The following is an 18,256-nucleotide window of genomic DNA, read 5'->3' on the forward strand; positions in this document are numbered from 1 at the left end:
ACAAATAACATAAAGCAACAGAACATGGAGACACCTTGTAAACCTGAACCTTCCCCAGGACAGCCTCCATACCTTCATGTAGTCACGGGCAGCTTTAACCTGGGACAGTTTGTGGTCCTTTGCTGTGTTACATAACTCCAATAAAGACAAAAAACACTCAGCACCTCTGCTGAAACAAAGCAAGGAACTAAGTTTGAAGATGAAGTCAAGGGAACGAAAGACGGAGGAAAGAGGCAGAACAGCACCTTGAGGGCACGGGGGCAGAAGGGAAAAGAAGAGAGGCAGAAGAAATGAAACAGAAGCAGCAGAGAAAGGCAAGGGAGAAACAGCAAGACTCACATCAGCAAGGCATACACTGCTGCTGCCCAGAGGTGATCTGCACCTCAGGACCTGCTGGACTCCAAGCCCACACCAGGACTCGGACATCTCTGCTGGACTCTGCTACTCCTACTGACTGTTCTCAAGCAGTCCCTGATGTAGCACCTACCCTGGAAATAGTCCCCTGTCTACCAGTGAACTCATCATAACTGATGCCCAGGCAATGTTCAAGTGATGGCCTATCAGTTCAAAAAGCAGTATCTCAAAACAAATCCCCCATCTTGGCTTGCTACATCTTCGACAGATGTTCCAAGGAAAACAACCTGTCTCCCCTGTCAGAGATGACAGGCTCTTCCTCAGCCAAACACAGCTCAGTGCTAATCGCTCTGTAATGTCTTTCCTGCCCAGCTTTCCAGTCTTACAAAATACTCACTTTATTCAAGAAAAAAAAGAAAGTACCCACCCAGGATGCACTTCAGTGGCAGCTGGGCAGGCTCTGGTTTCCAAAATCACAGGTGCATTACATCTATCCTACTACACCAGCATAAATTAGATTTTTCTGCATGATTGCCTACACCTTTAGAGAGGCCTGAGATTCACCTTCTTGATAAGAGTGCATACAATATAACCAAATGATTACATTTCACTAGGTATAAAATGCTATTGCCTCACAACTGAAAATCTGGAAAAGGCAAGATGTTAAGAAAAGGATGAGGCTGAATAATACATAGACTGGCATGGAGCACGAGTCCCTGAGGAATCCACTTCAGATAAAAGGCAGCGTTTGACTCAGGTTCTAACAACAGGGAAAGGAAAGAGAAGCACTAAAAGCCATTTCCCAGATTTTGCATGGGGAGTTATTAATGATCTGCTCCCATGCATGTCCACCTCAGATTTTCTTTGGCTGGAGAAATCCCACTAATGTTTTCTCCAGTGGCTTATGGATATCGTGAGTGTTCTGCCTTTATAGCACAAGGAACCATTACACAAACGTATGTGCACACAGGTAAACGTTCTTGCGTGCACAGAGGAGGTCCAAGCCCACATTTTTCCAGGTGATCACTCACTGTGTGTTGCCTGTTTTTTTCCAGGCTCAGTCTGAGGCACTTGGGGTCTGGTTTGCAGAAGGACTGATGTCTGTCACCGCTGTGGGTGCACAGTCACTGGTGACACCACGAAGGCTCTGCATTCTGGGAACTTGGGCTGAGGGTTTTTCAATCTGTGCACGAAAATTAGTGGAAATCCTTGTGGTTTAGTTCTCTGCCTTCAGACTGTATCCTGGAAATGGGAATTATAATAGTATCATAACCGATTATAAGTATTTACTTATGAGTTTTTTATGGCAGTAATAGAGGTTCTATAGGAGCCTCCAAAACAATAACTACTATTAAAATAAACCACGGTGGAATTAATAATTTTATATTCAATGCACACTGAAAACAAATGTTAAATAAAGAGAGAATGAATGAAGAAGACAAATTACTTAACAGCACCCTTTCAACAAACCCCTTATTATTCTGGGCAGTGAATGAAACATGCAGTGTGGGAGAGAAAACAAACACACAACCAGAGCCAAGCAAAGGGCACAGAAGAAAGGAGGGTGCAGAGGAGCTGTGCTCAGGCAGGGAATGGTGCCAAATGGGGAAGGCAGTGAGACAGCAAAGGGAAAGCCCTGGTGACAACTCCCTGCCTGAAGGAGAAAGCTCTGTCCTCCGAGCGAGTTGTTGGACACTGCTGTCACTTCTTAGGATGGGAGATCACAAGCCAGGCTGACCCAGAGCACAACAAGCATTTGAAGTCACGTGCAAGGTCCTGGCTGATGGCAAATCTCACACACCCCGTCTGCACATAAAAGTACTCACCATCCTCAGCCCTCCGGCCAGGTGCTCTGAATGCTGCCCTGAGAGAAAAGCATGAACTGAAATCTCTCTCCTAAGACCCAGAAGAATTTGAAGAGAGCTCTACAAGCTCTCATGCAAACAGGGGGTGCAAGAGACGCGCAAAAAGGGGCAGAAGGAACGAGGCTGTGTCGCAGGCTTGGAGAGCGGCATCGCACCTCTGACAGCCCCTTCCAAAAATCCTCTTCCAAAGAAGAAGAAAAGCAACATCCAATGCTCTTTGAAAGAAAAAGAGAAAAAGTTGATGGTTTAGAATAAAATACAAAGATCTGCTAAGCACAGTTTTTTTACCAGGTAGCTTCTGCACAAAGCCAACATCCCCCAAGAAACTCAAAGGCCACCGGGATGTGACAGCATCATCCAACACAAAAGTCCCTCAAACTAAGCTCTCCTCCAGCAGCTCTGGAGAACAGTCTCCTTCAGAGGTGAGTGAGTCTTTTTGATCTTCAGGCTCTGTGCCTGGAAAAACAAGCCTCTCTTCTTCACTGTCCCCTTCCCTGGAGAGAAGCTTCAAGCCCTTGACACTGCTCTATTTGTCCATCATCTTTCTAATCCTTGCTCTCAGCTGCAGGTACTGTCTTTCTTCTGTTTCTCCTGCCTTAGCATCCACTAAGCTTGACTTATAGAGGAAAGTTATGAACCAACACATCCAGAACGTGATGATACTTCAGTGCTCTTGGATCACAGCTTATCTGTGCTGTTAACTGTCATGCAAAGCATTTGGTATGCTTAAACCTGCAAGTAATTCTGCTTTTAATGCCTGTTTCATTTGACTTTAAAAAAGAAATGCACATTTAAAGAGGTTTTCTTTATAATTTCTTTTATAACTTGCATTAATTTTACCCCAAGAGTTTTGATTTAAGGCAAATGCAGGTCTCTCACTGAGCAGCCTGCACTTTTTTGGCTGACAGCTTAATGACATGCACTCAACTACACTTCCCACAATATAAATGGAGGTGCTGCATTTCTCTTCTGCTTTTGCCTCCCAGAAAATGAAGGCTGAGACACTTTGCCTCCTCTGCCCTGAGCTGAACAAAGCGACGAGGTTTTATCTGTACCATTCAGTTAAGAAGAGCAGTTGTCAAGCTATCATTAATCACTATGCAGTTTAGACAGAGGGTGGAATTTGCCTCACCAAATCCTGGGCTCCTAGAGCTGACCTAGTAATGCTTGCTTTCTTTTGGAGTCCATACAAATTCTTTGATGGAATAATCCAAAGCAGACACCTACACCAAACCAGGTTTATTGTTCCCTCAAACAGCCTGGGTTTCTCCATGTCCTCTCTGGTGAGCTCTGGGTGACCAGCTGGATGCAGACGTGGCTAATTGCTCAGCTTGAATCTTCAATGAGAAAGAGCATGTGAATCCAACACCTCTTTTTCACGTTCTCACAGCAGTACGTATCACAAAAGCCAATTTTGTCAAGTGTTGTGTTTGTTCTCATCGTATAATCAAGATATTTGTAGGCAGGAACAGGTTCCAGTCTAATTAAGTTTGATCAGACTTGAGCTTTCTCCCAGACAGTTGCACTTCATAGCTGTCTCGGAGCATCATGGTGATATTTACTGGGAAAAGCAAGAGCTCCATTTCCATAAAAGCAGGCAGTTTAAAATTAGCTGCAGATAACTCAGAATGACTGCTTAGAGCAGAAATGTAATTTTCTGAAAGGGGTTATTGGTTGTGACCATGATGCACTGCACTCATGATCTGTCATACCTCATTACTTCAGAGCAAGTAAGCCACGCCAGTGTAACTGGCTCTAACTGGATACGTTAGAGACTCTCCCCAACGCCGAGTTCTTTTAAGATGCTGCCTTCCAGGCTGAAGTCTTCCAAAAAAAAAGCAATTATCAAACTAATTTTCTCAAGTCCTGTGGCATATTTACAGGTTAAATGGAATGAAATTTTTTAATAGTTCTTAAAGCAGAGCTTCACTTTTGAGGACAATTCAACAGAAATGGAATCAATTGACTGAAAAGTTTATTGCCTGTAAGCATTCAAATACCACTTCAGAGGCTTAAAAAAAAATCTGGATATTATAGCAGCTTTGCATGTTCAACCAAGATTCAGAAGCTGACCGAGAATTTATTCTAATTCCAGCAGTAATTTGTGAATATCTCATTTGGTTAGGCCACTGCAAATTAAATACAGGGCAAGCACGTCCCTCATTTGCATTGGTGGAGCTTGGCCATATTAGGACACGAGGAAACTTTATTCTTTTCATCTCGTATCTGCCTATCTAACTCCACCTAATGCAGTCCGGGAACTCAAATTACAATGCCATAATCTTCACTCGGTCTCCATGGATGCAATTTATTACAATTCCAGCATTAGGAATGTGGCAATGTACACAAGGAGGAGAGATTCTCAGCAAAGAGATCCTTTGGTTGTGCAGGATCGGGGTAAAAAGCACTAGAAAGTTATTTTTGTACATAAACCAAGAGATTTTATACCCTCCTCATGACTTAAAAGAAAAAAAAAGGAAACTTAACTGAAAAATTGGCATCAAGTATGGCTACTTTTAAAATTGGGACTATGTTTAAAACATTTATTAACCAAATTAAGCATATGCAATTTAAATTATGCTTTCATTGTCTTATTAACATATTAATGAATATACATCAGTGAGTTGAACTAAAAATATATTGAAGATTTGCATGTCTGATTATCTTTCTGGAGTTTTGCAACTGATAATTTGAAAGGAGAACAGAAAAAAAAAACCTCTTTGTCAAGGTCTATGCAAAATTACAGCTTCAAGAGGTTTATTAATCAAAGGATTGTTTTGTATCTTTTGTAAGTCCACAAAGAGACTAAAGATCTCTTTCTAAATGAAGAGGATTTGCTCTTGGAATTATGTTCAAAGTAGTAATTTCCTCAAGTAGTATATAGGACAATGATGTCTTAACCAAAAGCACTTGCCAGTGACCTCCTCCCAACCATCTCCTTTCAGAGAAAAGCAGGGAAATTTATGCTTCACCACACTGTCTCAGTGAGCATTTTCAAAACAAGAAAAAAAAAAAACAAAAAAAACCAGAACAGATGCACGCAAGGAATCAGACAAAGATATTTGAGGATGAAATTGTTGACAGCAACCAACTTCTTGTAACCATTGAATGAAAAACAAATAATCAACCAACCAAACAATAAACCAGTTTATTTGTTAAAGCTGTAAGTCAGGACTCTCTTGCTGTTCCCAGACTTAGAGCATCACTCCAGGAAACTCAGCCAGGCTGTGGTTCAGCTTGCCATACTTCCAACCTAGCACTAGACAAAATAATCAGACAAGTAATAGGATCAGTATTTCAATTATGTTTCTCATTAGTGCTGTCACAAATGTATACAGCTGAGGAATTTTCTAGAAACAAAGAATAACAACACTGTTAAAATACCAAGATTCCCCTGTTCTTGCAATCTTAGCATATTCCCACCTCCAGATACCATTTTAAATCATTTCCATATCAGATACCTTTTCCACACTTCTCCAGAGAAAGTCTACAATACAAAACTCATCCAACAGCCGTGTCTCTCATTTGCTATTCCTCCTCCATTCTCTGAAGACAAACTGGTGCTTCAGAGAAGTTATCCTCAGTGTTCAAGGAAAGCTGCCTCGTTTCTGTTCAACAGATCACTAGCAAGGATTTAAAATGGTGGATCTTTGAAGATGTACGCTTAAATGAGCATTTTTTTTCAAGGCAAGGCAGAGTTCTCAATTTATTTTGCTCAATTTTGCCCCCACTCAAATTGATCCACACCAAAAATAATCTGGGCGAAAAAACAAAAGGGTGGGGAGGGAACAAAAAAATTTCATTTGGACTCAGTCAACCCCTTTCAGTTCCATAAACATGTCACTGCTGGGGGAGCGCAAGGGTGAGAACAAATAGCAAAGGTGGGGAAATTTTCAAGTCCGCCTCACAGCAAGACCTGAAACCTAAAACAACCAACTCAGACCCACACGTGATTTTCTGTGGCAGTTCTATTTACTGCCTTTCTTTTAGTCTATGTTTTTAACAAGATGAAGCCAGAATACTAAGGCACAGACAAATCCATTTAAGGTAAGTGAGCCTGCAAATGGAGATGAAATGTTTGAACTTCTTCAGTGCAAATTCCCACCAGTCATGTGCTGAAAACCTGACCAATAAAACATGGAAATTGGTACCTGCAAAAAAAGCCTTGTTGCCTACAGCCTTAATTAATTCTCTTGGGAAAGTGCATGAGCCTCTTCCAAAATTTCTTTGCTGGCATCTAGAAGTCCCTAGGTAGCACTGCTGGTAGTATAAAGCAGCAAGAGCAACTGCAGCACCAGTGGGAGTTCGCTTATATCCAAACACGGACAAGTATTCCAAGTACTTCACATGTGGATTAACTACATTTCTGTACAGGGAGCTCACAGTGTCTCAGCATTAGTGCTCAGTTACCAATTTCCAAGGACAGCTTTGTACACCAGCAAATTCCAGCCTGTAAAATCACTCAGTCAGGGATTTTGTATATGCAATGATAAGAAGAAAAGGAAAGGAAAAAAGATAAGTTTATCTTTTTTTCCTTTTTAACTAGGATGAGACATATGAGTAGAGGCACAAGAAGGATGGAAAGTCAGAGTTTACTAGAACTTAGAACAGAAATATCTGCTCAATGAATGGATTACACAGAGTACTACCCACAAATTGCATTCTCCCTCTGCTCATGTCTTCTGCTACCTGATGTTTTCACAGAACTGTTCACCCTGTGGGAATTCAATTCATGAAGAAAGGTGGAAAAACAAAACTGCAGGCAGATAACACACACACTGCTCAACAGAAGTGACACAGGTTCATTCTTCCCTCAAAAAGCTAATACATGCTGAGAAACACGGCAAGTTTAATGGTACAGTTTGTGGTGGTTTTGCTTTGCCACTGTGGACTGTGTTGTTTCTTCTGTTGCATCAGTTCTTGCACAGCCAAAGCTGGAGTCCAGTTTTTATAAAAAGTATATATATATGTATATTTAAGACAGAATAAATAGAATCCAAAGGATTAAGCAGCAAAGAAGAGTGTAAGTTACAAGTGCTTCTCCCCAATTATGTGCCAGCTTTCTGATTTTGTGTCTTCTGATACCTTCTCCTGCAATAGCTCTTCCTAATCAAAATAAATTGAGAACCTGTTCCAATGTACATCCCTGAATGCTAATACACAGGGATCTCAAAAGAGACCATGACAAACCTGAAATGATCTCCAAAGCATTTTTCAGCAGCAACATGGCATAGTGTCAAGGAGGGGAAGCCTGGCCAACTGGCAAAACAACAATTTTAAATGTATTTGGCCAGGCTAGGCCTGTAAAAACAAGATGCTTTGTCAGCCAATGCAGTGGGCACTTACGTTCACAAAGACTCCTTTTTCCCCCGAGTTTTCTAAGAACAAATTACTTGTTAATGTTGATACTCAAGTCCTCTGAAGAACACAGATGGACAACATCACCAGAGCTAAATGGCAAAGAGGCTTTGATTTGTTGTATACAGGCTCTCCAGCAATTTGCTGCTTTTAAAATGTTTTTTGAAAATCATGCAAAACTTCTGACTTTTGTTAAAAAGATGCTAGTGGAGATTACAATTTTCAGTCCTTCAACTATGCTTCCCTTCTTTGAAGGCCTCCTACGTTAAATATTTTCAACAAAATATATTTATCCCAAGAAAAATTAGTTTAGAAAACAGAACACATTCACTTCCACACCCAAACTACATGCTGCTTGTTAGTCCTTGACAGCTGCCAACATGGCAGCAAAGAGATCCAATCTTTGCATTGCAAAGTTGCTTTCTAATAAGCCAGGAACTGATCACGTCAGGCAAGTGTGGTCCCCTCTGGCTCCTGCCCCAGGCTTGGCACTAGTAAAATGAGAAATGGTAGTATCTTTTAATCCACCTTTTCTGTTTCAGTTTTATCTCACCTTCTGCAAATCCTAAAGACCTTCCACTGCACACATTAAAGCTCCATCTTTGCAAGCCTTACACTACATTTCACTTCAATTAAAGACTAGTTTTGCTGCATGGTCACGCAGCCAAATGGTGCCAGTCTGCACGTGGCATTTTGTGCAAATGCAATGCTTTCATTTGCATGTTTGCTGTCTCCACACAGCTCCAAGTCCATGGTGGTAGGGAATTGCACAGACAGTGTGATCACCTGTGATTATTTACACAACAGCAGCAGCACAAGGGTCACACAGAAACTGCTCTGCCAATCTACTTCAAACAGAACAATTCCTTTGGTGATGGGGGATATACAATTTAGGGTCTACGGATTAACCAGTTAATGCAAAGTGATGAGGAAGCAGAAGAAGCTCATAACCATCCTCTAAGCTCATCAGTGACACAGGAACTTGCTTATTAGAGAACAGAGCCAGAGCTGTGGAGGTTTGGGATGTCATCTGCCATCCTTGCATCCAGCTTCTGCAAGGTGTTCTTTTTAAATGCTGCCAGTTTTTTGCCCCACAATATTCAGTATCACAGTTCCCAAAAAATGGCTCTCCTTCTGCTGAAACTAAACTCCCTGTCTCCCGACACAGGAGTTCCTGAATTCACAGTGAAAGAAAGCACAAAGTACAAGAGTCACAGAAACACACGCTCAGCTCAATCTTCCACGTGACGTTTGGTGAAAAGAGACAGAACTGAAACACACGCAGCAACTGGACTAAACCAGGAGCGTGAAACCATCCACTTCACCTTAAAGGCTCAGGTCTGTTGAGGTGGAGACTCTCACCATATGCCTGACTGCAGTGACTTTAGCCAGCTTGAGTTTTGAAGATCTCCAGCATGCACTTCTGCAAACTTCTAGGGTAACCTACTCCAGCACCACGGGAATAGCGAAGGAAAGGTTGAAAAGTTATGGGAATGCTTTCAGTAGGGGAGTCAGGGTAAGGATTGGGGGCTGCTAGTTAAGGGTAGCTTCCAAGAGTGTACCAGCTGCTTCTGGGGGCAAGGGAGCTGGTCATAAACCAAGGTGAGGACTTCTAGAAAGGCCATTAAGCAGACAACACAGGGATGGTAAGACTGGAGAGCAGAAGGAAGAACAGGTCCTTCTGACTAACTCAAACATGTGGTGGCAGCTCCAAAAAAGGTACAGCTGAGTGATGAAATACATTTGCTGGGGACAATTTTCAACAGACAGGTCTGCTGAACCCAGCTGCCCCTTCCCAGAATTATCACAGTATACATCCCAAGGCTGCAAGAGACGGCTCTAGAGGGCGTTTCATCAAAGCTATGCCACATTTTATTGCTGCATGAGAACGCCAGATTGATGTTAGGATTGCAAAATATTTGTTGACATCACGAGATATACAACAGATGGCAAGTCCCCTGTCACAATGTCCAAGATCTCAATGTATTGTCTGAGAAGGTAAAAAATTTCAAGAGTCCAAACCTGAATCTGAATTTAGGCAGATTTAAGGCAGTAAAAATGCATCACTACAGTACCATCTCTCTTCATACAGCTCATCTTCAATTAATGCAGAATTTTCCCTGTAATACCCTGAGCTTAGCTTGTATTTTACAATCAAAAATATTTAAGTCTGACATAAATTTTTCTATTTAACTACTTCAGCAAATCCAGTTCCAGAGTAAAGACAGCTGACAAGGAATATATGAGTATGCGTGTACCTGCACATCCATATATGCATATGTTTCCAAATAAACAAGGATGGTAACTGTTAGCACTATCAATCATAGAATATCCTTGCTTCGTATGGGAACAGATGAGGTAAAAAATACTATTAAATATATACAGTGGAAAAGTAACAGTTTGAGTCAGACAGTTATTTAACAACCTCAATTTAATGCTCTTATCTCCATAACATACACAGCACATTTCACATCCCAAGAGCCACAAAAAACAAAATTCTCTCCTTGTTCCCTAAATTTCTCCTCATTTTCAGAAGAAGGTAACAAAAACTGAACTGTTGAAGCAAAGGACTATAGAGAGTACCGTGCAGAGGATTAAGTAAATAACTGAGTTGAGTCAGTCAACTGTGTTCCAGTTTCCTCTGTGCCGAGTGACCTGCTGCCCTCTCCATTTTTTATTTGCTTTTGCACTGTACTGCCTTATGTAACTGTTCCCTCCAGCCCACAAATTTCCAAGGTGAACAAAAGCTCAAGTGATTATATTCGGCTTGGCCACAAAGGTGATTTTTTTTCCACTAACTTCTACTTACCGGGTTCTATAATTTTAATCACACAGAAATATTAAGCCCATCGAAGTTAAGTTGATTAATTTGGCTCCAAAACGCCTGTGCTTTCCCATTTTTGACCGCAACAATATTTCTGATAATGTTAATAACTACAAAGATTATGATGGATTATGGCTGGAAACGAAAAATGGTTTGGTGGTTGTTTTTCCTTCCCCTTTGCAGGACGGGCTGATGTTATTTTGGTTCGGGTATCTAGAAGTGCTTTTCATCTCCTTACGCATCGCTTTGCTGATATACTACAAAAAGTGGTCTGTCTTTTCAAACAGCTTCTACATAAAAAAGACTGGAGGACCATGATCTGAGGTCACTTTCAGCAATATCTCTGTAGCAGCCTGACCCAGAGTAACTCGGAGGCAAAAGCAAGCGCAGCCATAATCCTTCCTCCCCATGGCATGAGTTTACTCATGATGTTCTCTTGATCTGACCTTTCCACAACGGTGACAGCTATTGCTGAGGATAACTGTAGCCAGGGGAAACCAGATCCTCAGCAGCATTCAGTCTGCAATCCTACCAAGGTAATGAGATTTTTAGAAGATAAATTCTAAGGTTTTTTTTATTACACTGTGGAAGCATGTTCAATTTTAATATTTGTCAACGTGTGTGAATGCTGTAAACAACCATAATTTGTTTATAGTGCAGATGACAGAAATTTCAGCCCGAATTTGTGTAGAACAGACATAATTAATGAGTCGGAAAAAATGTGATCTTCTAGAAGTTTATTTTGAGACCTCCTTCACTCCTTCCCAGAACATAAAAAGTATTAAATCTTCATAGTCATACAAACAAAAACTTGATGAGATTTCAAGCTCCAGACCTGGTAATATTTTACCTCCTACATATAGCACATGACAATTGTCTACATTCCTTATGAACATTTTCCACTCCTGAATTAATAGAATTATTACCTGAATTATTATTATTTTCTCTGAATTACCAAGGTCTGGACCCAGCCATTAGCAGAGATCAGGTGTGATATATCTAAGGTGAACTCCAGCTGACAGTTCTTATTTTTTCAGCACCAGATATGTTGTTTCACTGGTAAAGGTGCACCTCATCGAACGAGTCCTTCCATCAAAAAGTATTTTATCTCACTGTGGAGAGTTTAAAGTGACAATCAAAATATAGTCAGAACTACCACATATTAGATTTTCAATTTATCAAAAGTCTGTTATTAATGCTTGCCTGTTCTTTAAAGAAAGATGCTTGTTTTATATGAAGATACATATCTCTGGTCATTTCAGACCAGAAAAATAATATGGAATGAAAGGCTGCCCTTAAATTTGAAAGAAATAACCCTAATTTCTTAATTTATACATAGCTTTTGTTATTTGCCATATAATGGTATTTATCTACTGTATATTATTAGCTAATTGTTGTGACACCTCTGTCAGGTAGATGTTTTAAAAAAGAAAGAGAAGAGATACACAATGTTTTGGGGAAAACTCCTCTAATTCATAATCCTGATGTGATATCCTCAGGTCTTTCTGGGAAGAATCCTGCGGTGGAATCCCAATTTCATGTTAAAGTAGGGCAGAAAACACTCTTTTCTCACAGAACATGCTTTAACATCCAACAAAATTCCAACAGAAGTGATATTACATGGATTACCGGTATCTTAAACACTGAAGAGAAACACATGTGAAAATACCCACTCTGTTAAAAAAAGCAAAAAAGCCAAGAACAAATTCTCAGGCTAATCTGTAACATCTGATGAGTCTCAGATACTAAACTGCAAAATACGTAATGCTGCAAGGAAGTAAAACTCACTGGCAAATCAGCCCAGAACACTTTAGGGAAAAACACATCCCCGAGGGAGAGGCACATCTCATGAGGAAAGTAACGTGGCAAAGTCCATAAAACAAGTTTAAATATAATCTTAATGCCAAGCCACAGCGCAAAAGCAAGGTATTAATTTTCTGTTAATGGCAAGGTCAGCTATAAATCTGTGACTGAAATCTGCAGGTAAGCCAACATTGCACAGCAGCAGCTGCTCACCATATGGAGCAGCGCTGGTGCAGAGGGGCAGGAAGGGCAGGAGAAGGATGGTGCTCCAGCCCACTCCGCCCTCCCTCCTGGCAGATTGATGGCCGGTTCGAATTTCATGCCAAAAGAGCTTTCCAGTGATGCTCAGAGAGGGAGAACAAGATTAAAAACGACATAAAGGAGGGGGCAGGTAGCTACTGATGTCTTAAGAGAAAGCCAGCAAGTTGTAGAGATACAGGAGGATAAAACCACTGTGCCAAGGAAAAGATGGGCTGTTCAAAAGGGAAGAATGGGCTGGCAGTGATGAGCGCTGAATATCATGAGATGAAGGCAAATGCAGGCTAAAGTGCAACTGCTTTAGGATTTTGTTTTCAATCATATTGTTAAAGAAAATGGGCTTTCAAAGCAAAGCACTTCATGGCTAGCATGTTCATCTGCCTTTACCCAGGATGTGTAAAGACCACAACGCCAGCATAAAGGAGACTTTAAATGTTACTGTAAAAGCCTTACTGAAGAAGAGTTCAAACTGCAAGTTACAGATCCTGAACCAAATTTTTCAAAGTTTGAGCATGGTGTTTTCAAATGTTTCTTATTACAATGTTTCTAAGGGGAAAGGGTTCTTTTTTCTCTATTATCAGTAATGCCAAGGCTAGTAAGAATGAATGCAAGTTGTGATGGATTCTCAAACTCAGAAATATCTGTCTCTGATGAGAAAACATTCATGAAATTCAACAAAATTCATGTAAACTCAGTTTACAGGCATTTAGGATGAACCAGTCACTCTCAGTTCCGCATTTCTAACCATATTAGGTCTCACACATACAGCCTTTCCATCATGAAAGAACCAACTGATTAAGACTCAGAGATGGCAAGCAGGAAGGAAGGTTACTTATTGAAGCAGAAGGAGCAGATGCCCCACCAAACAGCCTGGCCTTCTGCTGGGCAGAGATCTAAATGCAATCCAGAGACATTGAGAATAATCGGAGTGACTTCTGGAAAGGTACATTTTCTACAGAGCATTTCTTTGCTTCTGCTGAAACATGAAATATTAATGTCAACTCATTACATATCAGTGCATTTGTATACTCCCCCGTTATCAAGTGTCCAAATGAAAAGTCTGTTGTGAATAATTTACTCCTGAATCATCAGCCAGCTTTCTTCTGTGAAGCTACATCTTCCCTATTCACCAAATTCCATCTATGACTGACATTTTAGAAAATATATTCTCTGTTAAATTGCAGAAAGGTACCACTTTATGTGTATTTGATGTGCTACGAAACTTGAACTTTAGAACAGAGCTACCAATAAAGTAAAAATACATTTATAAAGACTATAAAACACGACAGTTTCAAATTTGTAGGTTGGATCCAGCATGCAACAACTACTTGTTCAACCTCCAGAAGAAATCTCTGCAACCACCTTTCTAGGAAGTCCCCAAACACATGTGGGGTTACCAAAACTCAGCCCACCACACGAGCGTGTAGCCTGATGCAGACTGCCTCAAGCAAAAGCTCTACAGCAGAGAACTTACTAAATCCAAAGCTAAAGACTATGTGAAACCACAGCTCTTTAAAATAAACATAGATTCTTACTCAAGTGGTGACAATGCTAATTGCTCCATGATTACATAATTATTTAAATTATTTAATTTGCACCAAGCGTCAGACTTGGTGACAGCTCACTGCTGTCCTCAGCGAAGGAGGCAAAAGTTGTGTTTGACGGCAGTTCAAAAAATGCATTCACACAAGCACTTCCCTTTGAAATATGAAGCTGCATTGCTCAAATAATTCATTTTGATTTTGTTGTGGGGCTCTTCTGTAAGAGAAATTACAGTATCTCGGAAATGTGCGTTCTTCCTCCACGTTCACACTCCCTCACTGTCACTGCACAGGGTGAAGGAAATATAAATGTACTTGCTCATTGCTCTTACTGTAACAATCCATTACTGGGGGAAAAACCAATTTCAAACCAAGAGTCACTAACAACATAATTCCCTTATGAAATGCAACAGCGATTCCGAGTTAAAGATGCGTTTTTTTAAAGAGCACAGGTATTTTTCCCATTTCCTCACTAATGTACTCAATGTACTCATTATAATGTACTCCCTGTAACTTTTTTTAAAACAGCTTTCTCCATATGGTACTAATAGAATATAACCATTTCCAATCTCAAGATTGTGAGCAGAAAACTCCACTTCTTTGGGGTTAGGAAAAAACCTAAAGCCACACACCATTATTGTATTGGTCACTGCAGAGATCCACGAGTGGAAGGCAGAGGGTCTGCACTCAGGAAGGATAAGCTTTCAGAGACTGTGAAGAAAAGTAAACTAACAGAATGACTACAACAATATATACTGTCTCTGCAGGATCCCAGTTTACTTGTATTTTATTGTATATTATTCTGGTCTTGGTCTAGCCAGGCAGTTTCGAGTCAATCATTCAGTATGCACAGGAACATCCCAGGTGTGTACATATATTGAGGTATTTCTAATTCAGGTACTCTTGCTATAAGCTACTCAAACATTATAAAATACAAGGAAACTTGCTAAATGTTAACTATCAGCATCAAAACACCCAAATTAGCTCATGGTGATTTGCAGTAGCAACTGCTAAGAAATGAGGTTTTAAAATTTAGTAACACATTGCAGAGGGAAAAGATACCAAATTGAAACACATTTCCTGTTAGAAAATGACAGCAAAATTGAAGATGGGAAGCTATGTCTTTAGCTGTACATTCATATGAACCATGAAGATTAAAAAAGATATGCGGTGTTCAGCACTGACAGATCTATATATATAGAGAGATATCTTTCAGGCAGATAAGGCCAGATTGCATAACGTGACAGGTAATAAAGACGTACTTCTCACATAAAAATAGGTCTTATGTAAAATAAAAATGAGTCTTTCCCCTCATTTGTTCTAAAATGTAAGGGATGTTTGATCTTCATAATTCAACTTTTCCAGCTTCTACACTACAGATATTACCTAATTTTAGTGTTTGATTAAAAAAAAAAGACTAATTGACTTCACAGTACATGGAATACAAACAGAATTACAAGATAATGTTTGATATCTACATCCTCTGATTTTTCAAGCTTAATGTAATTAAGAGAGCTGTCAATACATATATGAAGATATAAAAAAAGGGAAAAATTGCATTCACCACCCAGAATGTTTCTTTCTATGTAGAGATGGACCAGAATTTCAAGTACACTTAAAGGCCCAGTGGTGAAAAATAAACTGACTTGATTCGGATGCAGTGAATTCATCAACAGGTAAAATGTCTCAGCACTTACACAGTTACATCAGGGCTTTTATATTTTGCAAAAGAAAGCTTACCTGCCCATTTTTTCCCACTTCCATTTCAACTATGGCAACAGGAGTGTTTATCTGATCGATGTGTCTCAACTGTGACTTCAGATCCACTCGCCAGTTCATGTTTTTCAAGACATTATCCCAGCGGCTCTGATTGATCAGGCTCTCATGGATACTAGTTCGGTGGTTCTTCCAAAATTTTGCAATGACTGCAGCTTGATCTGATGTGATGCCACCTTGTTTTTTGGTTTGGGCGGTGAGGAAAGCTTCCAGCTGATTCAAATCCATGTCCGCTGAAGCAATTGACTGTAGGGAAAATAAAAGGAGCAAAAGGGAAAAGCTTGCTCAAAACCACTCCTTAACCGTCTACCAAAAGGTCAGATCTTTAGGGTCTGACAAATATTGGATCTTAAAGGGGTAGTACAAACAAATCTGGGTTATGCAAATAACCCGACAACTTTCATTAAAACTAAATTTGCAAGTGTTCTACTACTTATCCCAGATTCCTGCCCCAAAACAGCTGGAGGGCAGTGGAACAGTAACAGCCATGAGGGAACTGGGAGAGCCTTTGGGAATGCAATACTGGTACAGGATAGCAAGGAGGCTTCTCACTGTCTGCCTGGCCCTTTCCTCACTGTGCCCTAGGCATACCCACGCTGCAGCAGTAATGCAGGCTCTGCAGCACCACGAGCACGAGTCTTTCCAGGGAAAGTCCATGTGCATGGAAAAACGCAAAACTGCATTTTTTCATCTATATTAATCTATATATAAGGCCGAAAAAAAGCCTTTAAAATGCAACTGCAGCTTCTTCTGGAGTGTTGGTGGACTTTGTTAAGGATAAACACTTGTGTTTTGCAATGGAGTGGATGGGGTCATTTACTCTCCCCCCTGTGCAGCAACAGAAACTATTATTCTTCCTAAACCCCCTTTTTATATAGATATCCAGTTTTTCTATCTATTTTGCCTGGTAATCCCACAGCCTTATATTTGCATTGCCTAAGTGGCAATGGTTGCTACATATGGCCATGAAGGGAGGGGAAGTCAGGAGGTGGAGAGAGGGAAGTGTGGTTAAGTTTCCTCACTGTAGTTTCAAGTAAACGCTTTTGCTTAATTTTCCACACCAAACAGATGCAGCTTATCCAAAATGAACACATCACCTCCAAGCACGTGCTGATATGGAGCACAGCAAGGTGAAGTGCGGCCAGTCCTTGGGATTTGCCTCGATTTAATCCTCCTTGACATGGTATTGCTGCTGCTGAATTCTCCTCCGTGAATTCGGGGAAGTAACGTGAGCCAAGGGGGTGACATCAGGTGGCTTTTGGCCGGACACACACTCTGTGCTCTCACACTGCTCGTCTGCAAAACCTGGGCAGTGCTTATCTGAAAACTGAAGCAGTTGTAGTGGTTTTTTTAAAAGGGATGAGCTGCCTTGCCTTGCTTTCACAATAGATTAGCTGCCATCTGGTACGTGACTGAGAAAAGAAATGGCAATCAACAGTAGAAGTAAACCCTCAGCTGTATCAAGGTTCCAGCTTCATAGGAGCATCCGTGATTTTATTATAAAATTTGAGGTGGCTTGTGCACTGTTTTGTCTTTTCTAGAGGGCACTTGACATATCAGTACATAGCATTTGCTTTATACTGAAAATATTTAACCTAACAGGTAATTATCCTGTACTAACTAATTATGCTGTAAATGAAAAAAGCACTTCTTTTCACTTTCAAAAGAAAAGCTATTTAGACTTACAGTCCTTTCCTACATCCACGCCTTACAGGAACAGGACTGTCTATTAACAGCAGTGTGGAATATTTCTGGCTTAACACTCTTCACATCACTACATCCGTGTGGGGATCTGTTTGCGTGTTGTGTGACACCAACTGCTGCTTGTGTACATCTTTTGTGTTGGTTTAGGTGAACGGGGGGAGGAGTGGAGGTGAATCAACAAGCACAGAGCCCAGCACCTTATGTAAGCCCTGCCAAGATCAAGCTGAGATGCAGACTTTCTTCTCAGTTCAGCTGTGCAGAAAATTGCCTTCTGTTTTATTCCTGTGCAGAAACCAAGAACATAAACTGTGTCCTCTGCACTGAATGATGCAAAGCTACCAGGGAGAAACAGCTTATTTGCATTAAATACGAACCTAATGCAGATTCATGGTCATACCAAGTAACCCTTTTCTAGACTTGATTTTATAACCTTTAAGTATTTCACATTTGTAATTCTTTTGGATTCTTTTTAACCCACCCTCTTCACAACAACTCCTTTCGCAAGAAGCAGCAAGATTCCTGGCGATGCCTTAAGGTCCATCTGGTTTTCTGATTTTTCTAATTTTTATAAGTTTTATAAGTAGTTATATAGCAGAAGCAGATTTAGAAGCAGCAGCATTTCATTCCTTTACCCTTAACACAGAAGCTACATAGATTACCAACCCTCTAACCCCATTCTATACTCCCCACATCAATTCTACCCCTGGATTCCATTAGAACATGTTTAGTCTCACTCTAAGATAGGCCTGTTTTGTCTGGAGAATGCTTTTATC

At 40.5% G+C, this 18,256-nt stretch overlaps 1 protein-coding gene across 4 annotated transcripts in view; it reads right to left on the reverse strand.

The window, feature by feature from the left end:
* The window catches only part of COMMD1 (copper metabolism domain containing 1), a 67,905-nt gene that overhangs the window by 33,054 nt on the left and 16,595 nt on the right, over positions 1-18,256 (reverse strand). For 3 of the 4 annotated variants that reach the window (XM_027715534.2, XM_027715449.2, XM_027715361.2), the window contains exon 2: positions 15,744-16,025. In XM_027715534.2, coding sequence (XP_027571335.1) covers positions 15,744-16,025 — 282 coding nt within the window. Of the gene's footprint in view, positions 1-5,344; positions 5,479-15,743; positions 16,026-18,256 lie in introns of those variants that run through there. The other variant, XM_027715755.2, reaches the window with a different exon arrangement.

The sequence above is a fragment of the Pipra filicauda genome, unplaced genomic scaffold (assembly GCF_003945595.2).
Source record: "Pipra filicauda isolate LSUMZ 115617 unplaced genomic scaffold, ASM394559v2 scaffold109_size3271384_pilon, whole genome shotgun sequence".
In the NCBI taxonomy this organism is placed as follows: Eukaryota; Metazoa; Chordata; class Aves; order Passeriformes; family Pipridae; genus Pipra; species Pipra filicauda.